Raw genomic sequence first — 26,569 nt, forward strand, 5'->3', positions numbered from 1 at the left:
GTCCTGCACCGTCCTAATGAAGTCAGCAGGGCGGCTGCAAGGATCTCTGCAGGCTTTTGAGCTGAGTACCTGTGGGTTTGAGAAGGGAAAGATTCCTCCAGTCACACAGAAGTGGCCCACGTGGGGCTTGAACCCAGAGCCTCTGTCCCGAGACCCAGTGCTGAAGCCGGTTTGAGGCTGCCCTTTCCTTTCAGGAGTAAGGCTTATGGTGTGTTGGCCACACAAAAGCCACCAAAATAACCTAAAACAACAAAACCCCAAAACTGGGACCTCGGAGGTCTGGCAGTGGCGGTGGCGGCTGTGGGCATGACAGTCCCTTTCAAATGCACTGTAGAACGGGAGTGAATTCCGCAAATTTCGTTTTTCCCATGGAGACAAGCCCAGAGACTGGTCACTTTGGAGGTGAGATGTGAGAGTTCTGGAGCCACCTTGGTGATTGGCACAAGGAGCTATGATGTCAGGAGTCTACACTGGGGCTCCCCATATCCCCAGAGCTTCCCGCACCCCTGCTGGGGCATGACTGGCGCTGCCACTTAGAGAAAGAGAACTGGGTGATGGGGGCGCGGTTCCTGTTTACAAGCAGTTCTTTGTGGTGCTTTCTGAAGGAAAGGGGCCTGGGGCTGCTCTTCAGCAATGATTATGTTAAATGTGAGTATACTCAATTGCCTAGGGCTCTTATTTTGAGAGTGCTTAAAAATAACTTAAAAAAATTATGCCAAGTTTCAACATGGAAGAAATGTGTATGCATAAAATTATTATGCAACTGTTGGCCCAGCCTTAATTATAGCTGATACTGAGCATTTCTCATTTTATTTTGTTAATCCGATTTCAACAAAGGAACACTCATGGGACTTCTCCTTTGCATTTAATAGAAATGTTAACTTTGTGAGCTGTAGAAGTTGGCGTGCTCATTAGCATTTCATGAGATGGATGATAATAATACCACAAATTCGGGTGTGCATTTATTGGAACTTCAGCCCACCAAACCTCAGAGCTGGGAGGGCACCTTGGAGGTTATTTGTGGGTGGGGGGTGGCAGGTGGAAGGGCAGGTGCAAAGCAGGCAGGCCCCTCCAGGCTGTGGAGGAGCAGCGCTGGCTGGGGCTGTCCCCACACCCTGGCCTCGATCCAGGTGGCTCTGCCTGTCTCTCTGTAAATAGCCTCTGGGTGAGGCTGGGACGGGTAAGGTTCCACTTTAAGACATTCAAAGGCCACTTCTAATTGGTGCCTAGAGAGGTTCAGAGATATGCAGACTCTGTCACACGTGCGGTGGGAAGCTGGGGCTGGTTAGGGGCTGGGGGACCCAGGCTCTGACTCAGGCTGGCTCCCATCCTACCGCGTCACGTGGGATGGTGCCTCCGAGGTGTCAGTCATCAAGCTGGGAATGTCACACTCAGGGTGCCCTGCCGTCCTGCAGCCCCAGCAGTTGCCCCAGGCAGACACAGAAACAGAAAAGGCCACTCAGGAGGCCAAGTGCCCACGCCGGGGCCGCACGGCTGCTGGGCAGAGGTGGGTTCACGTCCAGATCTGGGCTTCCCACCTCACTCTGTCAGTGTAAGAGATTCACTTGTGAATAGGATCCACTTTCCCCCTATATATTTTCCTTTAAAATCTGCTGTTTAAAGTTTTTAGAAATTGATGTGTAATGTACATGTAGAAAAGTTTGAAGAGAGGAACAGCTCTGTGAATGTTCACAAACTCAATTCACTGTATAACCAAACGGAACCCCAGCACATGCAGAAGCCTCTGGCCGCAGCCTCAAGGGTAACCCGTCCTGACTCAGATGGTGCAGGGAAGTTGGGTCCCTCTTGTGCTTTGTGTGAAGGGAGCGCACCCTGGCCTCTGAGTCAGACCCCTTTGGCTCAGCACCCTTTCGGGTGCACAGAAATGTGGCTGTGAGTGGGAAAGCACCGTAAGATTTGAGAATAACTCTTACGTGGACTGAGAACTGGCCAAGGAGTAGCTGGTTGTGATAAGGACAGAGAATCCGCGGTTGCCTTGGGTCTGATTCACCTGCCAGGTTGGTGGCCAGGACTTGCTGCCAGGACGGATCCACCCCTGCCTTGGAAGCAGCAGCGTCAAGTGGTGGCTCCTCGTTTAGGACGGCACTGGGCTGGGCCGTGCTCCAGTTTGCTTGCCTGCTGTGCCCTCTCTGGGCTCAGCTTACTCGTCTTAAAAACGGGGAGAGCAGCCCCTCCCTCACTGGATTAATGTGAAGATTAAGTGGGTGGCGGGCAAAGCATGGTGTCTGGCAGAGGTAGCGATTCAGGGAATGTGAGCTGTGTTTTCATTACGGTCTGTCTGGGGAACGGCTTCATCCCTTGAGCGGAGGGTGTAGTGCTCATACTGGCCACCAGAGGGTGCTGCTAGCGCGTGTATGGTGCCCACTCTCAGCCAAGTAAGCTGAAGATTTACCCTGTGTTGGTAACCTTTTTTTTTTTTTTTTTTTTTTTTCCAGAAAAAGCTGATGCCCTGAATGTGGTGGTTCTCTGTTTCCTAGCTCTAGACCTGTTGCCAAGCCATGCAGGGGGCATGCTTATTAAGTGTGTGGTGGGGTGGTTGGTGGCCCTGCATCTGGTGCTGTCATTTTCCAGCCTGCTGCTCCGTGAAGTGAGTTGCTGTCATAAATTAGAACAAACACATAGAGAGCGAGGTTCCCTTTTTGGTGTAGCTGCTTTTAGTTGTAATTCATCGTTTGAAATGTCTCTCTAGTCATGATGCTGGGTAAGGGTTGGGACCAAAGGCTTGTATTCCTCCTGGGGCCTTATTGTCTTCTTAGGGGAGATAATGCTGCCGCAGGGGTTAGGCAGGTACGGTGGTCGGCTTGGAGGGTCTTGGTCAAATTTTGACTTTATGTTTTGTCTGGCTGGGGCTCTTTGGGCCTTCCGTGCCCCTGGGCCCTCTGCACACCTGGGCGCGTGCTCACCTGGCCCCCACGTCCGTCGCTCTAGAGTCGGGCCCTTTGAGGCTTGGCCGTCCACCCCTCCAGGTGTCTTGTTGCAGCGTGGATAGCTCTCGTGTCAAGAACGCCTTTTCCTTGTCGATTCTAAGCTAAATCTGTCTTGCTACCGGTGAAACCACTTTATTCTTTTCTTTCTTTTTTTTTTTTGTCACCTGCACACGGTGCACTTTAGTGTCATGAGAGAATGACGGAGAGAGGATGAGGCGTGAGGTCCCCACCCACCCTCCCCCACCAGTCAGACGTCTCATCAGCTTCAGAGAGAAACACCACATCACTGTCCACCATGACAAACGCTGTGTCCCTCGGTTGGGGCTTGCGTCTCCGCTGAGGCTGGGCAGCCGTGGCCCCGTTCGCACTCTCAGCTAGCATTTGCCCCTAGTGCGGTGGCTGGGGGCCCAGGCTGTCTGGGGACCCATGTCTTCCTCCCCCAAGAGGGGGCCTCCTTTTGTCACTTACGGTGCCTTTATTTCTAATATCAATGTACATTTTTTTAAATTTAGTTTTTCTTGGATCACACAGGTAAGCAACACTGTGGAAGGTCTGGAGAACTCAGAGAGTCTATGAAACAGAAAATAATTGGTATTGAGAATCGGCCTCCACAAAGCCAGGCACTTTGCTGGGTGTTGGGAGCCAGAGGGGTGGAGGTAGGGCCTGGAATGCTCTCTCTGTCTCTGTCTCTCTTTCTCTGTTTCTTCAGATCAGTCGCCCTGGCTTTCCCCTGCCACTCAACAGGGGTCCTAGTCACTCAGGTAGGAAAGTGTTTTCTCAGAGTTGCGCATTGGCAGCTCTGGACAGATGTAACCTGCAGATTTGATTTGTTTGGCCTGCATAGTTTTTTTTTTTTTTTTTTTGGCAGGAAAGTCTCATTTAGTTGCCAGCACTTAAAAATCCAGAGATTCCAAATACAGCCCCCATGAGCGGGCCCGGGACTTTCTAATGGGCAGGCTTCCCATCCCCTTGCCAGCTTGCCTCCTCCCCTGCAGGCCCGGTGCAATTGCCTTTCTCCTGGGCAGGCTTCCGTGGTGGGTTTTCCGAGGACCAGGAGGGGCTGCCTGCCTCCTGGAGGCACGCCAGTGCTGAATTGGTTCTCCCTCCTCTACACTCAAGGCTCCTCGGGGGCTAAGGCCCCCTCCTCTGTTCTGCCCCCAGCCTACTCTCTTACCTCTGGGATCCCTTCAGCTTCCCTCCCCTGAGAAGCCTTCCCTGGGTGCCTCAGCTGTGGGATTTCTGCGTCCTCCCCACGCTCTCCGGTGGCACATGGCCAGCATGTTCTTGTACAGACACGCATCCCTACAGACACATGCATACAACCTGTGTTTCTACCTGATTTTTAAGTTCCTCATGAGCTGTCCAAGTAGCTTTAGGACCATATAGGCCTGGATTTAATCCTCATAGACAAGTGATAACTTCTTCATCTGTGACATGAGATAATGAGATCTTCGCAGCTGACTTACTAGGGCCACCATGTACAGCTGTGCGGGTTGCACACTGCCCAAGAGCACCACATCTAAGAGAATCATTTTGCACCATAGATTTGTATATTATTGTGACAGTTTTCTGCAAATGGTAGTAAAGTACCTTGTTCCCATAAAATCAGTACATTTTGACCACTTTCTGACAGGGGGAGCTAGTGTCTCAAGGAAAGGGTGAATTTTCCCCTTTCTTGCAGAGGTGCCTTGTGGGCTGGCAGTGGCCCTGCTTGTCAGGATTAGATGTGGTAGGGAGTGTGACAGGGCCTGGTCCTCAGGAAGGGTCTGTCTCCTTCACTCTCTCGAAAGCAGGGCTTGAAGTACCACTGTGGAGGTAGGCCCTGCGGTGGGGCCCCCACCCCAAGTGTGTCTGGTGAGGGTGCCGAGTGGGGAAGCGGGGTCTTAGCAGGATGGGGCTGGGTAGGGAGTCCAGCCTCCTGTGCCTTAGCCCATGCTGCTCCGGAAATGTTCCAGAGGCTCACATTTTAGCATCCCTAAAGTCAGGCGGTGTCTTACAGTTGGCGTTGTCAGAAATCAGCGTGTCTTAGTTTGGTAGTGTCTTTATCTTTCTTAGTGGTATCTTTCTGGAGATGTCTTAGGGGGAGGCTGTAGCTCAGTGGTAGAACGTGTGTTTAGCATGAACGAGGTCCTGGATGCAATCCCTCGTACCTCCGTTAAAAATAAACCAACCAACCAACCAACCAACAAACCTGATTACCCCCCTGCTCCCAAACAAACAAACAAACAAAAAGAAGATGTCTTAGATTTGAGGAAACCTGATAATGAGAGCTATTCCACAGGACAGTTGTGAAGATTAAATACGCCCAGCGCGAGCCTTGCGTGGTGCCCGCTTGTGGTGATGGCTTAACTGCTTTAAGTCCTCCTTTTCTTCCTCTTCCTCTTAGAATCGCTTTGTTTTGGTCAGCAAGTTCTCAGTAATTGTGATGATGGTGGTGGTAATGATGCTAAATGGCATATCCACAGCTGGTTAAAAGTTCTGCAAAATAAACTTAATGGAAGGAAAGTGTTTTGTCCAGGCCCAGGCCTCTTTTCCCGAAGATAAAGGAAAAAAGTATTTCCACTTGCACTGAGCTGCGCACTATAAGAGTTTATTCATTGCCTTGGATGTGACAGCAATCTGGCTTTATGGTGCTAAAATATTCCTGATCCTGTTGGGAAGCTGCCAGCTCTGATGAATTTAATAACTTAAGGGCAAGTGAAAAACAGGAAAACAAAAATATAACTCTGAAAGAATTTGCCATCCTTCTCTTCTCATAAGGTAGGCAATGTAATAGGGTCTTAGTTTTGGCTGTTGAACTCTCTTTAAAGTTAATCATTCCACATAAAAGACAGTTACAAAGCAGAGAAGGGTGATTTATACTAATCAAGGTGAGGAAGAAAGAGATTTTTTTTTTTATGCGATAGCTTTTAAATAGAGAAATTTAATAGTCTAGTACTGAGCATTTTGTTGTCTTGTGGTTATCAATAGATGTTTAAGCGTGTTTGTAATCATCGGTTCATCTAACATTTATTGAGTGCCTACTGTTTCCCTGGCAGCATCATCACTGAGAGGAAGATGGATGAGTGGGTCTCTGGCTACAGGTACTGAGCACAGGGGGTACGGACAGAGATGTGGGGTGAAGAGCCCGCACAGCCCTGCCATCTCACAGAGGTGGGCACAGGGACCTGGACTGTCCCCCTGCAGCTGTCCGCCTGCGAGCTGCCTTGCTCCACGTCTGTGAGACTTAGGGACCTGGAGTGGTTGGGATCAGATGGGTTATGGACACACCAAGCAGTATACCTTCCTCTTCTCAAATGTAACGTCCTTCCAGAGGGTCCAGACTGGCAGCCATTGGTGTGTGTTCCTTGCTGGAGTACTTTTTTTAACTTTGTATTTTGAAATAATAAGAGATTCACAGGAAGTTCCACAGGTAGGGCAGAGAGGTCTTATATACCCTTTACCTGGTTTACTCAAATGGTTACATTTGGGGGGGGGGCAGTAATTATATATATATACATATTTCAGCATCCCAACTCAGTGGTTATATCTTGTGTAACTATTGTGCAATATCAAAACCAAGAAATTAATGTTGGTACAATGGGCATATATGATTCTAATCCATGTTTTAGATTTGTGTGACCACCCCTGCAGTCAAGATGCAGAACTGTTTGTTCACATTTTGCCCATTTGAATGAAGTGTATAAACCCTCTATCCTTTTGCCTTCCCCATTTACAATATCATTGTCATAAAAATTTCTTCTACAGACACTGAGAACCATATCAGACAAAGTTACACTTTTTGCTTCATGGTCAAACATAATTTAAGAAATTAATAGGAAGAGGGAAATCTGATGTATTTGCCCGTATTTTTACACTCCCCTTTGTTCATTTTCCCTTTCTTGATGTCCCCAGGAGTCATCGTTTTCACATTTCCCTTCTATTTAGGGAACGTCCTCTGGCCGTTCTTTTACGCTGGGTCTGCTGGCAATAACTTCTCTAGCTTTTCGTTCATCTGGGAATGTCTTGGTTTTCCCGTCATTCCTGAAGGAGAGTTTTACTGGGTGTAGAATTATGGGTGGACAGTTCTTTCCTTTCTGTCCTTGAAAAATGTTGTGCCACTTCCTCCCGGCCTCCATGTGTCTGATGAGCAGTCTGCCGTCTCTCAAACAGTTCTTCCATTCAGGAAATTGTATCCTTGCTAATTTCAGATTTTCTCTCTGTTCTTAGTTTTCAGAAGTTTGAGAATAATGTGTCATGGCACAGATCTCTTTGGGTTCACCTGCTTGACTGTGCGGGCTTACATCTTTTGCCAAACTTGGGAAATTTTCAGCCATTATGTCTTTGAATACTTTTCCACCCCCAGTCTTTTCTCCTCTCCTGTGACTCTACCGACCTGAAAGTTAGATTTTTTTGTTACAGTCCCACAGGTTCCTGAGGCTCCGTTGTTCTTTTTCAGTCTATTTTCTCTGTTATTCAGATTGTGTGTTTTTAATTGTCCCATTTTTAAGGTCACTGGTTCTTCTGGCAGGGAGGGTGGTGGGCTGCAGTGCTGTCTGTTGGTGTTTCTGCATCTGGGTTCTAGGAGGTGACCAGGAAACCCGGGCCCTTTCCGTCTTGTTCCTCAGGTTGCAAGGTGGTTTTGCTGCCTTCTCTCCGCCCGCCACAGCTTTATGTTTATTTTATCTAAAATATGCAGGTTTTAGTTGTGCTTAGTGAGAAGAAGAGGGAAAAGCACATCTACTCCATCTTTCTGGAACTTTTTTGCCACGATGTCTATTTTTAAAGCTTTCTTTTTTAGAGAAGTTTTCGGTTTTCAACAGAATTGAGAGGAAGTTACAGCGATTGCCCAGATACCCTCTGCCCCACGTGCAGCCTCCCCCATTATCAACATGTACCCCAGATGGTGCATTTGTTACAGTTGGAGAACCTACATTGACACGTCACTGTCATCGTCACCCGAAGTCGGTGTTTACATGAAGCCTCACTCTTGCTGCTCTACGGTCTGTGGGTTTGGACAAATATGTATGTCGTGAATCCATTGTATGGTATCATCCTGAATGTTTCCACCACCCTCAAAACCCTGTGTGCTCTGCCTGTTCATCCTCTGCCTCCCACCCTACCCACCTCTAAGCTTGGCCACCTTTTTACTGTCTTTAAACTTTTTATTGGAGATCTTGTTACTGTCTCCATAGTTGTGCCTTTTCCAGAATGTCATATATCTGGAATCATACAGTGTGTAGCCTTTTCAGACTAGCTTCTTCCACTTAGTAATATGCACTTAAGTTTCCTCCATGTCTTTCCATGGCTTGACAGCAAATTTTAAGAGTCTTATGCTCTACCGACTGAGCTAGCCAGGCACCACAAATCTCTTTTTAGTGATGAAGTAATATTCCATTGTCTGGATGAACCACAGTTTATTTATCCATTCACCTACTGAAGGGCATCTTGGTTGCTTCCAAGTCTTGACAATCCTGAACAAAGCCGCTATAAACCTTTTTTTTTTTGCAGGTTTTTGTGTGGACATAAGTTTTCAACTCCTCTGAACAGATACCAAGGAGCATGATTGCAGGTTTATATGGTGAGAGTATGTTTAGTTCTGTAAGAAACCAGCAAACTGTCCTCCAGAGTGGCTGTGCCGCTGTGTGTCCGCACAAGCAGCCTGTGAGAGAAGCCACAGCACTTGAACGCGCCCGTGTGTGCTGGGATGCTTAGGCCGCGCGGGGACTGCCGCGTCCCGACAGCCCTGTATCCAGCGCCTGCCGGCTTCTGCCGCGCCTGCCCGTCACCTCCCCACCTGGAGGGCCTTGGCGCCTTCCTGCCTCTTCCTTGCTTACCTCCAGCCTGCCCTGTTTGGTTTTCCGCAGCTTTCAATGGGATGCAGCCCATTTCGGGGTGTGGCTGGGAGTCCGTGTCTCCGAGCAGGTCCCGACAGCTCCCCTTCGGCATCCTGGTCTCCGATCTCGGGCCGGGCTGGGTGGGCAGGCGGGCTCTAATGTAGGAGAACAGCGCGCTTTCGTTGCTTTGAAGGAGGAAGCGTGGGGTGTAGGAACCGGGTGGCCCGCGCCTTCTCCCTCTTCCCCCGGGGCCTACAGCACCTGTCTGTTCTCAGTGACTCTGAGCTGCTGTGTGTGTGTGTGTGTGACTCCTGCATCCTTAAGCCCAGCCTGGAAGGCACCGGAGGGCGGGCCTTTTGCCCAGGGCTGCCCGCTCCAGCCCTGCCTGCTGTGAGTGAAGGAGTCAGTGGCTTGCCCTTCGGTGCGCAGCCAGTCAGGGGTTGGGGTCCCGGACTCGTGCCACCCAGTCCCGGCTGTCCCCGTGAGACCTCTCAGATGTTGAGGCCATTTCTGACATCGCTTCTGTTAGAAAACGTATCTTGAGTTTTTGCTCAGGGTCCCTGAGACCCTTCATGTCAGTGACATCAGATACCTCCTCTCCTGCCTTCTGTGCAGGGGGCTCTGGGGGCGGCAGTGGGGGTGTGTGCGTTCCTCCCTCCCTGTGATGCACAGTGAGAGCTCTGTGCTCATGGATGCTCTCCATCTCAGAAGGATGGTGGGCGATGTCTCCACTCCGCGTGCTCCTGGCCTTCTCTGTCCATTTACTCGAGGGCCTGAGCTTTTGACGGGGGTACCTCAGGAGCTGGCCAGCTCCAGCTGACATGAGGGCTGCCCGTTGCCAAAGGAAGGGGCAGGAGGCCCAGCCACCCCACAGCTGTGATCTTTTGGCTCCCAGTGACCCTCCCCAGAGTTGAAGGGGCCCAGCCACCCTCCAGGACCTGTAAGCCCATCGAGTTCATGACCTTCTGGGAACAGTGGCCCTCCTTCCTCTCTGGTCCCCAGGCAGGGGTAAGCAGGTGGGAGGTCAGGTCACAGACAGGACCTGGCTGCTCCTGGCCAGGAGTGTTTGCAAATCAGAGCTCAGAAATTAGGACTTGTTTATGCAGTTATTTTAAGATTTTCCTTTTTAACAATGTGGCGTAGCTGGTTAAAAGCTGGCAAAAAAATTCATAGAAATTGAATGCTCAAACCCCAAACTTCTGTGGTTTTCCTTATGCTGAACACGTCATTTTCCCTTTGAATCCTTTTGATAAGGACGAGTGCACAGTAATTGAACCTAAAAATGCATCCAAATTATAGCATCTTCATCAGAATTAGCTGACAACATAATTATGATTGTATTTCAGGGTACAAGATGCATTTTTTCACGTTAGTCCATGACAGAAAATGAAAAGAGCCGCTCTGTTGTTATTTTGGTAGATCAACAGCTCGTGGTATTTAGGGGATGCAGCCGGGGCGGGCACTTTGTCTGCATGTTTTGGCACTTGGCTGTTTGTACACTGCTGGATGAGCATCTTTAAAGAGCGCACGGTTTCTCGCGTTGTTAGAGGCCTAGGGGGCATTCACGGATCATGTCCCGGAGGGAGCACTGCCGGGGCTTCCGAACAGCCTGCTCTTAAACACAAGATTGCACTGTTGGTAGCAAAACAGAGCCCAGCCACTGGCACCGCTCGGGGTCCTGCCGGCTGTTGTGTAGCTGTGTTCTCTGCCTGACCCGGGAAGGTCCACCAGGCACAGTGGAGACCCTGGGCCTGGGGTCAGGTAAAGCTGGGTCCCGCCTTGACCCTGCACTTCCTGGCGGTGTGGCCGAGGGGCAGGCAGCCTCTCTGAACCCCTGTCCCACACCCGTAGGACGGGGAGGATGGGCCCTGGCTAGCAGGTGGGCGGGGGGCATGAGGTCATGTTGTGGCCGGTGGCCTGGAGCCCATGCGTGGTGCACACTGGAGTCTGGGTACCTTTCCCAGAGCCGCTAGTCCAGCCCCTGGTTGCCTTTTAAGGTCCATTCATGCCTCCTCCTGGAAGCCTTCCGAGCACTTGAGCCAAGGGTTGCTGCCTTCCCTCTGCCCACGTGTCTGTGATCTGCAGCACGCGTCTTGGCTCGCCCACTCCTTGAAGGCCCCCCGTGCCAGGCTGGGGGCCTCAGCCTCTGACCAGAGGCCTCCATCTGGAGCCGCCGGCCCTCGTCACTCAGAACCAGGTCCTCGCCGCTGTGTTTTCCCTTACCTTGCTTCTCAGGAGGGCCAGCGGTCTTTCTGGTGTTCAGAATTCATCTAGGCTCATTGTGGGAAATCTGTAAGTGACAACAACAACAAAAAAGAGTCCCGCAGTCAGGATTTTGGTGTTTCCTTCAGCCTGGCCGTCTGTTTGTCCATCCACCCACTCGTAAATAACGTCTCTCCCTTAGTCATGAAGTCACGTGCGTGCCAAGCAGTGGTGCGTCCCACCCTACAGAACTGAGTGTTTGTTATGGGCATTTTCTGTGCCATTCAGGGTTCTGTGAAAATGCGATTTTCAGTGGCTCCATGGAGTTTCTCCGGGGTGTTGGGCTGTGATCTGCCGGCTGCAGAGCATGCAGTAGGTTTTTGGAACGTGCCATCATAACTAACCTCGGTGTCAAGCATCTTTGTGCACCGTCCTCGGTGGCATTTTGGGTGACTCTGAAGGCAGGATCTCGACATGTAGAACCACTGATGGGAAGTCTTGAGCGAGCGTCTCCGAGGGCGACCTCTGGCTCACCCGTGTTGCAGGAACGGTGCTGAGAGCCAGGCTCCCCGGAACCTGGTTTCTGTGATGGCAGCCCAGATCCTGGCCCCGTATCAGTCTCCACCGCATACTGAGCACTCCATTAATGTGACATTCATCCTCAGTCACGTGTGCTTGTCTCCGCCTGCACCCTGGGGACTCCAGACCTGGAGCGGGACACACAGTGGTCATTTGGGAAATGTGCTGATTGACAGCAGGTGGCCAAAGCCAGGCGCCACCCTGGGTCCCTCAGGCCTTCGGGCAGTGTCGGGTAGCGGGATGGTGGGTCAGTTACTGCTGTCTCCAACGCTTTGTGATATGTAGATGCAAAAGCAGTTTTATTTATTTGGTCTCCAAACAATGCTTGGTGTGCCTGTGAACTAGAAGGCCCTTCGCAATAACCCTCCGGTCCCCAGGAGTTCTGCTCTGTTACGTGTCACAGAGTTCCCCTTCTCCTGGAAGCGTAACGGAGTCAGGAATACTTCCAGGTCCGCTGGGGGGTAGTTTCAGTAAGACCCCTAAGATGCAGTTGTTTTGTGGTGTGTCTGTCTCCTCGGTGGGGTGGTGGCCTCCTCTGTAGCGGGACCTGACTCACCTCTGCATCCCCAGTGCCTGTGGGGAGGCCACCCCATGGCCGCTGCTCTGTGGACGCGGAAACGACCGAGAAGGACACTGACACACGATCTGGGGCTTGTGCTCTCCTCTGTAATGATTCTCGTGTCAGGCGTGGTCGGCTACAGTGATCAGCATTTTAGCTCTAACTGGGAGGCACTCAGCTCTCGGTCTAGCCAGACGTGGCCCATGTCAAAGGCAGGGGGCAGAGGGTCTGGGCTTTGACTTGGGCAGATTGCTCTCCCTCTCAGCCTCAGTTTCCTCACCTGTGGAATGGGGATTACAAACCCCTTTAGCCTAAATTGTAGGGTCGTTGTAGGGTCAGCAGGAAGCATGTTGAAAATGACACGGCCTCTTATAAAGGAAACAGTACCCCTGCACTCTCCTCTTGTTCTGGACGCATTTTGGGCTCCTTAGGAATAAAGCATTTCTTGAAAAGAAATAAAATATCGATCGACAGTATTCATGAGAAATTTTCATTGATGAAACAATGTTCTGCTTTGTTAAATTTCTGTTTCTTGTCTTATCTGGTAGGAAAGAATTCTCTTAGGTCATTACTCCGCCTGCTTGTTCCTGGAGAAACCCTTTCTTTCAACACAGAGAGGGTCTCGTTTCTGTGACTCTGGTGCCCTGGGGGGCTCTGTCCTCACTGGGGCAACGTCGTGCTGGCCTCCTGCCTTCCTTTCTCGTCTCGTTTCTGGCCTTGCTGTGAAGAGGAGAAAAGTGGGGTCGGGGAGAGTGAGGGAGTGGAGATCGAGAGAGATTTTTGTTGAGTTTCGTTCTGAGATGGGAGTAATAGCACGCAGGCAGAGACCAGGAGGGAGGGAAGAATCGATGATCTGAGGAGAGAAGCAAAAGTTGCTGGATTGACATCACCGAGAAGGTGGGAGAGGTAGGGGTTCAGAGCACACAGGCCATTGCATTGCCCTTTGTGCAGTGTATTCCGGGGTGAGGCCGTGGGAGCAGTGTTCCCAGGTGCAGGCACTAAGGGTGCACTGTCTTTAGAAAATGTAGAAGCAGTAACAGTGTTAAAATGTTGGTTTGCTTTTTATTATCACCATGAGCTGCCAGTTCTAAACAATGTCCCTGCCCGCACCGGGGCGGACCACTCCCGCTGCTCCCCACGCCACACGCACACAGCCTCAGTGCCGCACTGGGCCCACCCGCCTCCAACAGGAGCTGCCAGGGGGAGGTGAGGCTGCAGGTGGAAGGACAGGTGAGGCGGAGGGAGCTCGTGGAGCTGTCTTCTGGCTGCTTCAGGTGAAACAGGGAGCAAGGTCGTCGGCTGACAGTGAGGGCAGGGGTGAGGAGAGGGGAAGAGGGCTGTATCTGTTCACACTGACAGACGGTCAGTGGCCTAGAGCCCTTGTCTGATTCCTGGGCCGAGTTCAGAGTCCCTGTGAGGCTGGTGATGGCGGGGGTCAGGGAGCTGGGCCGCGCGGGCGCAGATTTTCAGCTGCTGCAGCTGCAAGGTCAGAGCACGTGGTGGGTGGAGGGTTGGATTGAATCAGGGTGTGGTTTACCAAGTGCCTGCTGTGTTCCCCTGCAGAGTAGGCACGTTACCTGCCCTTCGATTCAGCTCTGCAACCTGGAGATCATCACCACTGCTCCCAGGTCAGCCAGCTTTGCCGCATTTAGGGGCTGGAGTTGAAGTTTGCCCTTCAACACCATCATACCCATTCTTCCCTTCAGTGTAAATGTGAAAAAAAAATCTAGCTTTTGTTATTGGATCCTAAATTTAATATTCCTATATGTGCCTATAATTATTTTATCAGACTCAAAAATTAGGTGTCCCCCCCCCCCCATATGTCTTCTTGCCTAGCATAACGGGATGAACATAATGGACTGTTAGTGAATGTGAACGAGGATAATACTTTAAATAGGAACAAAGTGACTTGAAGAAGCAACAGATTCCCATGCCAGCCAGCGAAGGGTGTGCTGGCTCCTGAGAAATGCAGTTTTGGTCATTTCCTCCTTGCACCTAATTTGAATGAGTCTCACTAGGCTAATTCACATTGTCAACGCCATTCATTCACTTGAAGGTTGGATGAATTTTCAGGTTCCGTATTCATTTTTTACTTTGCCATGTTGGTACTGAATCTTGGCTCTTGAGTAGATCCTGGTAACAGGGAGGCCCATCTTAGACACTACCCAGGAGGACTGAGGATCTGGAATCCTGAAGGAAGAGTTTCCTGGCAGCCAGGACCACCTGGAGTTAGCGGAGAGCTGCGCGGCCGCGTGGCGTCTGCGAGAGGGACACCGTTGGGTGGAGTCTGGCGACCCAGAAGAAGAGCAGCTTTAGTAGTTTCCTTTGGCAATTAGATGTAATCACTGTTTTTGTGAAATAACATATTCTGCTTTTTTCTTTTCTTTGCAGAAAACACAGCCATCTTCATGTGTAAATGTTGTAACCTTTTCTCACCAAGTCAGTCGGAGCTCCTCTCCCACGTTTCTGAGAAGCACGCCGAAGAAGGGATTAATGTGGATGAGATCGTCATTCCCCTTAGGCCTCTGAGCACCCCTGAACCCACCAACCCAGGCAGAAGCGGAGATGGTAAGGGGGCTGGGGGGCGGGGTGTGAGGTGCGGGCACCATGCCCGTGGGTGTGCCTGTCAGCGATGAAGGTGCTGATTCGCTCTCAGATGCTTTGACTCTGATTTTCTGTCTGGTTGGCCTAGAGACCCAGAAGATCCGAGTTTCCAACCAGAAGTCACGAGAACTTCTAGTTAAGATCTGCTTAAATAAGACTGTGTCTTTGACTTCCCTGCGCCCGGTCCCCGTAGGTGCTTCTCCAGTGCCTGATTGTCGGATGGATGGATGGGTGAATGAATGAGACGACGTGGCACCACCTAGCGGGGTAAAGAGCATGAGCTTGTGGTCAGACAGGCGTGGGTTTAATCGGCTCCAGCACCTACTAGCTGTGTTACCTGAGTAAATGACTTGACTTCTCTGAGCCTCACTTTGCTTCTCTGAAAAATGAAGATCGATCTGCTTGTCTCCAGGGGGCTGTAAGGATTACGTCAAAGCATATAGTGACTGCACCAAGGATGACGCCTGGTACAGAGGAGACAGTAAGGGAAGCTGTTACGATCACACACATCATGAATGAATGCGTGTAGTCTTAGGGGCAGCATTGCTGGACCGATCACGTATCCCTGAAACAAGGAGTTGACGTCGCCAAGCTTTGGTTCGCAGCATCCCTCAGGTTCACAGTCAGTGTTGGGAGTGAGGTCGGTCTCGTCTGCAGGGTCCAGACGTCTCCCACGGCATGCTGTCAGATGCCCCAGGTGGAGGATTAGGGAAACCATCCAGGCTCTGTGATTAGGTCCCCGCAGACAGAGAAGACACACGGTACAGGAGGAACAGCTGCAAACAAGAGACTGAAAAATCCCCCCACCCTCCCAACCAAAAAAAAAAAAGCCCCAAAAAACAAAAAGCAAAGCTGTTTCTGTAAGATGAGAGGTAACGGCCAGTCTCCTGTGCAGAAGGTCTGTGGCTGTGAACGTCCTGCCGCAGGATTCATTCGTCACACTCATAATCCAATGGCTCTTTCCCGGGAATACTTAGAGTGGCGTTTCTAAACAGGCTGGCTTATTGATCATCTGGCTGACACCGTTAACAAGGAGAGGCTCCAGATGAAGAGCAGTTTGGTTCGTGAGCCCCTCCAGCTGTGCCCAGGGTGCCCAGAGAAATGTGCCTGACGGAGGACTGAGTCTTTGGCAAGTTAGGAGCCCTTCGCCCCGTTACTGTTAGTGGCCTAAAGTGAAAACTAAGAGAATCCAGCCACTGAAAGTAGCAACAGCCAGAGAAGGGCAGGTCGTGTTTGCCCCGTCACCGCTGACGCGGGTGGGCTGCCCGCGGCGCTCCTCTGCCCCAGCCCAGCCCTGGGCCGGTCTGTCCTCTCCCCTGAGAGGGAGCAGGGGAGGTGGCAGGTCGCACACGGTCACATCTCAGCCTTTGCTCTCTGCTTTGGGGAGGAGGCGGGGGGCGAGGGCAGATGTTTGTCAGGCACTGAGAATCTGTCAAATAACCCCATTAGAAAATGGGCAAAAGGCCTGAATAGACCTTTTCCCACAGAAGACACATAAATGGCCAACAGGTATGTAGAAGGTGCTTGACATCACTAATCCTCAGGGAGACACAAGTCAGTGCCCCTGTGAGCTGTCAGCCCACACCTGTCAGAATGGCTGTGGCGGAAAAGACAAGCGGTAGGAAGTGCTGGCGAGGGGACCAGAGGGAACCCCGTGCACTGTTGGTGGGGACGTAAATTGGTACAGCCACTGTGGAAAGCGGGAGAGAGGTTCCTTAAAAAATGAAAAATGAAACGACCACATGAGCCAGCGGCTCCCCTTCTGGGCACATATTCAAAGGAAATGATAACAGGATCTCAGAGATACCCACACGCTATGCCCACTGCAGCATTCAATCCCCCCTCATCTGTGGTTTTTCTTTCCATGGTTTCAGTTACCCTTGGTCAACTGTAGTCTAAAAATATTAAATAGAAAATTCCAGAAATAAGCAATTCATAAATTTTAAATAGAGGGCTGTTCTCATTCCGTCCCACCCCAGATCCTCACCCATCAATATCCAGCCATAGACACTGTCCTGGCTCTGTGACTCAGGATCACCTGGGGTAGGTGGTCCTCCTTCTGATGTCTCGTCGGCGAGTCAGTAGTAGCTGAACACGCATCACAGTGCCTGCCATGCACCTCACTCCATCTCATCACGCAGGCGTTTTATCATCTCATGTCATCACAAGAAGAAGGGTGAGTCAGTGCAGTAAGATATTTTGAGAGAGAGCAAGAGAGGAAAAACTACATTTGCATAACCTTTATTATAGTCTATTGTTATAATTATTTTCTTGTATTCCTAGTGATTGTGGTTAATCCCTTACTGTGCCTAATTAATAAACTTTATCATAGACATATATGCATCAGTGAAAACATAAGATAAAGGGTTCAGTACTCTCTGCTGTTTTGGGCATCCACAGGGGCTCTTGGAAAACACCACTCCGTTCACAATGGGCAAGATACGGAGGCAACCTGTGTTCATCAAGGGATGAATGGGTGCAGAAAATGTGATACGCGCACATAGAGGAATATTATTCAGCTATAAAAAATAAGGATATCCTGCCATTTGCGACATGGGTGGACCTGGAGGACATATGCTAAGTGAAATAAGCTAGACGCAGAAAGACAAATGCTGTGTGTTCTCACTTACGTATGGAATCTAAAGCAGCCAAATTCACAGAACCAGAGAGCATGACAGTGGTTTCCAGGGGGTGGGGGGGATTGGGAGAAGGTGCTCAAAGCGCACGATGTTTTGGGTTAGGTCCAGGCAGCTGATGTACAGCATGGGGATCGTAGTTAGCAATACTGCACTGTATACTTCACGTCTGCTGAGAGAGTAGATCTTAAGTGTTCTCACCACACACACACACAAACGGTTATTACGTGAGGTGGTAGATGTGTTTATTAGCTTGACTGTGGTAAACATTTCAGTGTATACATATGTTAAACCATCCTGCACACCTTAAAAAATGACGTAAACCTAAATATGCAGTTTTTATGCATCACTGATGCCTCAGTAAAAGGTGAGGGAAAAAAAGAATCTGCTTAGTGCCAGGGGCTTAGAGCTCAGCCACCCCTCCCTGTGCTGCCCAGTCTGGGAGTGAGGAAGCCTCGTCCATCCTGTCCCCGTCAGGAGGCTCGAATTCACCACCACCACCTTCCTGCCGAGCGATTAAGGGGCCTTGGCTTTCCAAAGAGAGTAGCTTAGCAGACAGATGGAACCAAAGCTTTGGTCAAGAACTCTGAATGTTTGTATACCCGCCTCTGGGATCGAACATCTATAAACTCCATAAAGCCGATAATCTCTCTTGCAAAATTCACATGGTGGATGGATGCCATATGGATTAACACGCAGAGAACTCAGAGAGGCTGTTACCAAGCTCTTCATTCTATTTTTATTCATCCTTGCTTATTAAGATTTTTCTTCCTCCTAAAATGAAATGTGAATAAAGGACAAAATAATCTGAATTTTTCATTTCATGTATCAATAATAAATGAATCAGTAATAATAAAGCAGATAGAATTTCACATGGAATTATGTGCATCAGTGTTGTTTAGGGTACAACGTGTTCTGGCTTCTACCCTCTCCCTCCTCACCAATGTTAGTGGAAGATACTGCCTTTGCTCAGGGGGCCGCCCTGAGCTCCTCCCTCTCCCCAGGATCTCACCTCCTGGCCCAGGTTGGGGTGGGAGGCCCTATCACCCCACAGACACGTCCCTGTCTGTGTGCTCCTCTGTCCCTGTCTCCTGCTTGCCAGGGCACGCCCAAGGAAGGGATTTAGGCTGTCTGAGGTCCTGCCCGGGCCCTGGCACAGGGTCCATCCCCTTCCTCGTGTGTTGGTGGAAACAGTCACCTCTGTTGTCACTAGTTTTCTTACCACTGGCCTTGCTGCCCCTCTGTCTTCCGGAGAGTGTGTTCTGTTCCTCCAGTCACCCCTCACTTGGAAAGCTTCAGTGTCTCCCTTCATCCAACTAAAGTTCCTCAAACTTACCCGACCTGGAAACCCTTCTGACCAGCACGAGCCCTCTCACCTTCTCTGCAGTGTCCCTGGCAGCGTGAATCCACCACTGGGGGCTGTTCCTCCTCCTCTGGTACCGCGGGCCCTGTGACAGTGCGCAGACCCTGTGGACCCCAGACCTCTCTCCTCCAGGCTGTGGCATGTGAACCCATTCCTGTAAAGCTCCCTTCGCTCCTCCAGATGCGCATCGGTGCTTCTCCTGGGCCAAGCACTGTGTGGGTAAACCCACCAGAGAAGTGACTTCACTCCTTTGTACTTTATTTCTTTTTTTCAGTTACAAAGGTAATAATGCCTTGCCATGAAAATGTTAAAACAGCATAAAATGAGGAAGGTACATTTCCCTAACTATCCCTCCTAGTTCCTAGAAATAACATTGCCAACAGCCAAGTAAGCGTGCTCCTAGGCGTTTCTGTATGCGTATGTAAACCTATGAACTCTGTTGTTGCTTTGTTATTTAATAACAAAAATAAGATCATGATATATGTTGTGCATCCTTTTTTTTTTAATGTCAGTAATATATACTGGATAGCCTTCCACTTTCATAATACCAGTGTGTCTTCTAATTCTTTTTACTGCCTACATTTCCTTCTATGGGTAACTCACAGTTTACTTAACCTTTTCTTTCTTGATGACATATAGCTTCTCTGCACCTTTGTGTCATTCTAAACAAGGTCACGGTGAATATTGTTGGAAACACCATTGCACGTTGTGTGTTTATGCTGACTCTGTCCTAGAAGAACTGCTTGTGCAGCGGGTGCGCTCATTTAAAAGTCTGCTAGGTTCTATCACAATGCTCTCGGAAGAAGTTGTACCAACTTACATTCTTACCAGGATCTAAGATCTTCTGTTTTTTTCAGAACTACATCAACCGAGGATATTAGATTTTAAAGAGTATTTTGCTGATCTGATAGATTAGAAAGTGGTATATCTTTTTAATTTGCATTTTACTGGTCAGTGGTGAGTTTTACCATGCTTCCTGTTTAATGGACATTTCATCTTTTGTGAATTGACATTCAGATCAACTGTCCATTTTTCTATCTTTTTTATTGATTTTTAGAATCTCACTATATAGAGGATGTTAACACTTTTCCTAAAAAAACTATAGAAACTTTAAACCTCACAGTGTTTTATAATCATTATCTTATGCGGTAAGTGCCCATTTAGATTTACCCACATGCTTCCCCCTCTCCAGCTCCTCAGTCGCCGGCTCTCCATCCATTCAGCAGGGTTCTTTTCTCTGCTTGTAGAACACTCTTCACGGTTCTTTCGGGGTGGGGCTGCAGGTCAGGGGCTCCCCTGGTTATTGTTTGGCTGTTTTTATTTCATGTTTATTATTGAAATATATTTTTACTGAGTTTGCTCGTATTTTGATGGAGATATTTTTTTATATTCACAGATGCTGGTCTGGGGTTTTTTTCATGGATGTCTTTGTGTCTGGTTTTGGAATCAGGGTTTTCGTGGCCTCATTGAATCATTTGGGAAGTATTCCCTCCTCTCCTGATTTTTGGAAGATACTTGACGTGTTGGTAGTAATTCTTCTTAGATGTTTGATGGATTCACCCGTGAAGCTGTTTAGTCCTGGGCCTTTTATTTTGGTGGGGAGATTTCTGATGACTCACTCAGTTTAGTTGCTTGGTACAGGTGTGTTAATATCTTCTGTTTCTTTCTGAATTTCTTTCAGTGGTTTATATCTTTCCAGGAAATCAGTTTCATCAGTTATCTAACTTGTTGGCATGCAGTTGTTCATAGTAGCCCCTTAGAATTGTTTTGATTTTTAAAAAATAAGGTCAGTGGTAATGTTCCCTCTTTCTTTCTTGATTTTAGCTATTTGAGCTTTTTCTCTTTTTTTCTGGGTGAGTGTAGCTGAATGTTTGTCAGTTTGTTGATTTTCTCTTTTGTGTTTCTGTATTCTATTTTCTCCCTTTCCACTCTAATCTTTATTATTTCTGTTCTCTGCTTGCTTTGCATTTAGTTTGCTTCTGGTTTTTCTAGCTTCTTAGGTTGGAAAGTAGGCTATCGACTTGAAATATTTTTCCTTTATTTAACTTAGGCATTTATAGCTTTAAATTGCCCCCTCTGCACTGCTTTCACTGCATCCTGTACGTTTTTGGTTGTGTTTTTTTTTCTTCTTCTCTTTTTTTCCATCTCAATGTATTTTCTGATTTCCCTGAGGAGTTCTTCCTTGACTCATTCATTATTTAGGAGTGCCATTTAATTCCCATATATTTATGAATTTCCCAAATTTATTTCTGTGGTTTATTTCTCATTTCGGTCCTTATAAATGTATTGAGACTTGATTTATGGCCTGTCATGTGGTCTAAGGTAGAGAATGTTCCATGTGCACTTGAGAAGAATTTCTGTTCTGCTGCTGTTGAGTGACATGTTCTATATTCACGTGTTAGGTTTTGTTGGTCTTAGTGTCGTTCATGTCTTCTATTTCCTTGCTGATGCCCAGATTTTATAACTGAGGAATAAGTGGCTCAGAGACCAGAGAAGTTAGAACAACATGCTCAAGATGATCTAGTTGGTCAGTTGGAGAGTGAGCTTTGGGCCCAGCGTGCTTGCATGTTCTTGTGCAACTCTGGGTGTAATCAGATTCTTACTATTAAACTTTTTTTTAAAAAGTTATTTCCCTTTATTAACTAATTTACTTTTGATGTAAGTTCTTCTTGAATACATTTTCTCTGTGTGTGTGTGTCTGTGTGTACTGGAAGATTAGTTGCCTGTGTAATTTAATTTTAAAGAATATTTCTTAAGACTTTAATTAAACTTATACTGTTAATATGAGGAAATTTCTTCAAAAGTCTTTCATTAAGAACTCAAAGTCCTTCCTTTCCTCTTTGTGCAAGTCCATAAAATTTGAGACTTCTAGAAGCTTAGTTTCTCTCTAATGATTTCCATTCAAGTTTAACCTTCACAATTCATTTTAAGTCGAGAGATACTTGAAATGGTTTAATTAAACCTTTAACTGAGTAGTAATTGATTTATTATTTCAGTCTCCCTTTATAACGTGAAGGTTCCTAAATCCCTTGGTTTATTTTATAGCCTTTTAATCTCTTTCGCTCATGTAGAAAGTGGTCTGCCAAGGAACCTTTCATTTTTCTCCCTTCTTCCTAATCAAATCTCTGGCTCTGGTCCCAAGAAAAAATTTCCTAATGGAGCAAGTTCATTCTCCCTTTTTTATGTACATGAGCGCGTAAAACCATGTGTGCATGTGAGTGTGTGATTGTGCCTGTGTGTGTGGCTGTGTGTGGTGGGTAAGTGGGGGAGTCTGTGTGTGTGATGGGTGAGTGTGTGTGACGGGTGAGTGTGTGTGACGGGGTGAGTGTGTGTGGTGGGTGAGTGTGTGTGGTGGGTGAGTGTGTGTGGTGGGTGAGTGTGTGTGCACAGTTGTTCATCCTGATGGAGGCAGGGACATTGGACTTACTTGAGGAGTGATTTACATGGGCCTCCTGAGAGCTGTGTTTGGTTTTTCCATCGTCTTCCTTTCAGACCTTCAGTAGGAACACTTCTCTTCTTTTTATGTTTTCCTTCTTGTCCCATCCCTCCTTGATTTATTCCGTAACTGCACCTGCTACGTGCCTGGGTGCTGTGTGGGTGCTGAGAGGACGGGGCGAGTCCAGGCACCGTTCCTGCTGACTCTGCCTCCTGGCTGGCGGATGGCCTTTGGACGAAGAGGTCTTTTCGGTGCAGCAGGAAGGTGCTTCTCTGGGATTAAGTTTGGGCTGCTGACGAGGGGGCGCAGAGAGTAGTTTGAGGGTAAAAGGAGGTTGGCATCTAAATTTAACTCTCTGTGTGGTCTCTTCTGGGCACTCACCACGAGTCAAGGCCTTCTGAGCGTGTGCAGGCATCTGTACGCTGTCCCAGTCGCCGCTGAACCCCGAGCTTTCTAATCTGCCCTGGGAAGCAGCGAGGGGGCTGTGGAGGGAGCACCGTCTTGGGCTCATCCTGGGGCTTCCCTGTCATCACTGTTCTGGCACGTAAGGTGCTTCTGTGTGGATGACAAAAGATGCCTTCGTTGTGGGCCGAGGCGTTATTACAGGCTTGCTCTGAGTGGACGAGCCAGAATGCGCCCAGGGCTGATGCGGGCAGGTCCAGAGTGCAGGGCCCCCACCGCGCCCTGTGTGCCTGCGTGGGGCTCAGCCTGCACCCCGGCCACGGAGGCCCCACTGGGGGCTTAGGCAAGAGGCTTTGTTATCTGTTAAAGGGAGATAAGAAAAACAGCTTCTGAGACGCATACATGGCGATACCTAACACCCTAGCCCATGGCGTGTGCGCGCTGCCCTTATAGCCCTCCCGCCTCCCTGTGTGTCCATCTGCTGTTCAGTTTGGGAGTCGGGTCACACTGGGGCTTGTGGCTGGTGACACTGTCATCCCCTTCCTGCAGAACTCAGAGCACAAGTCAAAGTTTGCTACTTCTGTGCTCTGATGTTAACTGAAATGACATGGAGGGGAGGTTCACTCACTAAGGCAAATAGATTTGGGTTCAAATAGCAGGTCTGCCACTTGTGTCTTGGGGTGAATTGATTAATTTTCTTAAGCCTCAGTGTCCTCTGTAGAGCGGGAATTCTCTCAGGGATCTGCTGAGGAGATTCACGTGGGGCTCAGCTGCTGCCTGAGATGCACGTGCCAAGCAGTTAATTGTGGCTCCTGTCTATGTGGCGTTTCCACATTACTGCTGGTAAAACCACTGGGAGCAGGATTGGGGTGCTCTGGGCCTCCCTGGTGCCTGGCATGACGGGGCCGGCTGCAGCCTGTCCCGCAAAGGGTGCTGCGTCCCCGTAAACCTGAATGTCCCCCAATCCCACAGCCCCTCATTTCTGATGTCATTCACTGTCTCTTGCCACCTGGGCTCCAAGGACATACATGTCAGGGAGATTGACTGTCAGGGCCTGGCAGTGTTAGGGTTTCAGGATCTTCCTAAATTCTCGACTTGATTTGGCTGGAGATTGAGCTGCAGGGAGAGAGCTAGGCGGCTGGCTTCATCTGCTGTCTTGGGCAGAACGGAATTTGTATGCCCCTAATTCTGTCTTGCTTTTTTCGGTATGTGAAGTTTCAAAATGAAGAGATCAAGCGAAAAGTGCCTTAATGAACAAGAATGTGTGTACGTAGAGGAATCACACACTCTGACAGTGGATGGGCTGGGAAGGTAATAGTGTCTTCAGAGAGATGTCCAAGTCAGAACACCAGTGACTGCAGCCGTCGTAGTAACACTTGCCGTCCGGAGACCCTCCCCTAAGGGCTGTGCTCAGCGTTTTGATGGACTACTTTCATTAACAGTGACTCTGTGAAAGAGAGGCAGTTTGGGGTTTATTTTTCATGTTAGATTCTGAAGCTGGCAGGGCTTCAAACTCAGGTCGGTGTGGCTCCCAGCTGGCATTCCCGTGCAGTGCACACCCTCGCTCCGTTACTGTTACCGTGTCTAGAACTGACCCGAGGGCCACGTGCCTCAGCAGAGGGACCCTGGTGGGGACGGAGGAGCCCAGACTCCAGCTCTGCCAGCTCGGCTGCAAGTTCTGGAAAATGTGCCAAGTCCCTGGAACTTTGGGCCCTTCACTTCTTTTCCTGTTGAGGAGTTATATTTGTTACATCCATCTCTTATGGTTTTTATGAGGATAAAGTGAGATAATAGCTAGGAAGGTGCCTCACACACTTGAGTGATGTACAAATAAAGGGCTTGTGTTATTAGATTTTTGATAATATTGAGGTATTTTTTTCATGATGCTCACACTGTCTTTTGATTAAATTAAAAAACATTTGGCTGATTCTTTCTGTCCCTTCCTAGTTTGGGCCTTGGCTCAGCAGGGATACTTTCCTGACTGCGAGGAAGTTGTCCCCAGACTGTGGACTTAGGACGAGGTTGAGATGCCCTGTGACTCGTCCCTTTCTTCCTGTTGGAAACGTGGGACATAGAACATGACTTGTTTTTGAAATGCTTCTTTTCCTATTATTAAATGACTGATCCGTGTGTATTTCTTTATTAAGTGTTGACTATGTTGCAGCTCTGTCCGAGATCTCATGGGACCTAAGACTTAAAAGGCCAGTTTAGACCTCAGGGCGTATGCTCTAAGGTGAGGGAAGGGAAACGCAGCCAGGAAGCCGTGTGGGTGACTCGTGCACTGTGGTGCTCACGCTGTAACTGCGAGCCGGGCTGGGGACGGCCTCCCTGCTGGAACGGCCTCGTGGAGGAGATGCTGAGACTTGAACTGGGTCTGGAACTTTAGAGTTTGAGCTGGGGTTTGGGTTCTGATAGGGGTGCTGGAGGTAGTCACAGGCAGGGGGACTGAGAACAGTACAGAGAGGTAGAAAGAGACAGGTGTTACCCCTGCATATTTAGGGAGGTCTGGAACATCGCCCTGAGCAGTGGGGGGGGGGGCATGCGTACACGCTGCTCTGTGTGTGTGTGTGTGTGTGTGTGTGTGTGTGTCTGTGTGTCTGTGTCTGTGTGTGTCTATGTGTCTGTGTGTGTAGGGTTGAATCATGGGATAACGGGCCTAGACAGCCAGGTCTGAGAGTTGTGGGGCAAAGTCATCAAGAATGATGGAAAGTTCTAGAGCCAGGAAGTGGCAGTGAGATGAGGGACAGAGGCTGAGCAAGACCAGAGCAGAGGGCTAGACTCCGAGGTCCTGCACAGGGTGACAGAGGGGCCGGGTGAACGGAGAGGGGGTTTACTGCACTGAGGTCTTCAGGACAAAACCCGCAGAGCTCAGTGACTACTGAGTAAAGGAACTCAGGGAGGAGGAAGAGGAGTTGCAGAGTCCTCTGTTCAGACTTAGAAGTTACAGGATGTTCTTCGCCCAGTTCTAGGGTTCTTCACTCTGCAGCACCGCGTGGGTAGTTGACAGCAGCAGCTCATTTTCAGTGTGTAAATTATTCCAAATTCATTTATGAATATTTCATTTTTTGCTAACTAATTGGTCTTGAGGATCTGCATTATGGATGCAGCAAGATGTAAGATTAGTTTTGTCACGGTCGTGTCAGAGGTTTTCCAAAGCTTTCAGGGCTTGATTTTAAGTTTCTTCCTTGACAGCAGGTGAATCGGGTTAATTCACCAAGATTCACAGGGTGTCTGCTGGGTGAGGGCAGCAGGCTCAGGTGCTGGGGGACAAAAATAATCCGGGCAGGACCCTGCCTTCACAGAGTCCTGTCTGTGGGGAGAGACACACAGACAGTGCTGGTGTCTGGCTGACCTGCTGTGTGCCTACTGTGCGGCGAGTGGAGTCACCTGTCACCTGCCCTGGATGTCTCCGGGGAGAGACCGCTGGGCACCCTGTCACGCTGTTTGTGAACCTGAGGTGAAGCGCACACTTTCTGCATAGCTGACACACCTGCCCAAGACTGCTGACACCAGCTGGACATGTGGGGTCCCAGGGACCACTCACACTTCTACAGCCAGGTGCAAACTTGGGGGGCCCAAGGACTACCTCACGTTCGAGAATTTGTTTAAACAACTCCCAGAACTCAGGAAGCACTATACTCATGATGACAGTCTTTTACAGAAAGGGCCCAGGTCAGAACCAGCCAAAGGGGGAGGTGAATGGGCGAGGCTGGGGACCAGGGGTCCCAGACACGGGGCTGTCGGCCCCCCTGTGTCCCCCGTGGAGTCCTGGATGTCGTTGCCTTCTAGGCTACGTTACACGACAGGGCTCAAGTATTTCCATCCAGGGCCGCTCACCCGAGCCATTATGTCCAGAGTTTCTGGGGGTCTTGGTGACATACTGCCCGCATGGCTGGTGGCCCTCAGTCTCCAGCTCCTCGTGGAGGTCAGACTAGGACCTCCACTCTCCAGTTCGTGCAGAGCTCGGAAATGATCTGACCTGCTGCCGAGCAGCTGAAATACATCATAGGCCCTCCTGTCAGGC

At 49.3% G+C, this 26,569-nt stretch overlaps 1 protein-coding gene and 1 long non-coding RNA gene across 5 annotated transcripts in view; one reads left to right on the forward strand and one right to left on the reverse strand.

Moving 5' to 3' along the window:
• The window catches only part of ZFAT (zinc finger and AT-hook domain containing), a 137,564-nt gene that overhangs the window by 9,030 nt on the left and 101,965 nt on the right, over window positions 1–26,569 (forward strand). For 2 of the 4 annotated variants that reach the window (XM_032467923.1, XM_032467926.1), the window contains exon 2: window positions 14,496–14,672. In XM_032467923.1, the coding sequence (XP_032323814.1) occupies window positions 14,496–14,672 (177 nt within the window). Of the gene's footprint in view, window positions 1–8,438; window positions 8,509–13,665; window positions 13,733–14,495; window positions 14,673–26,569 lie in introns of those variants that run through there. The other 2 variants (XM_032467924.1, XM_032467925.1) reach the window with 2 other exon arrangements.
• LOC116659861 lies at window positions 8,262–17,744 on the reverse strand. Its single transcript, XR_004315220.1, has 3 exons — window positions 17,663–17,744; window positions 12,500–12,503; window positions 8,262–8,272 (listed from the first exon to the last, which is right to left on the reverse strand). It is a non-coding gene; the product is annotated as an uncharacterized LOC116659861 (long non-coding RNA).

Source organism: Camelus ferus, chromosome 25 (assembly GCF_009834535.1).
Source record: "Camelus ferus isolate YT-003-E chromosome 25, BCGSAC_Cfer_1.0, whole genome shotgun sequence".
Lineage (NCBI taxonomy): Eukaryota > Metazoa > Chordata > Mammalia > Artiodactyla > Camelidae > Camelus > Camelus ferus.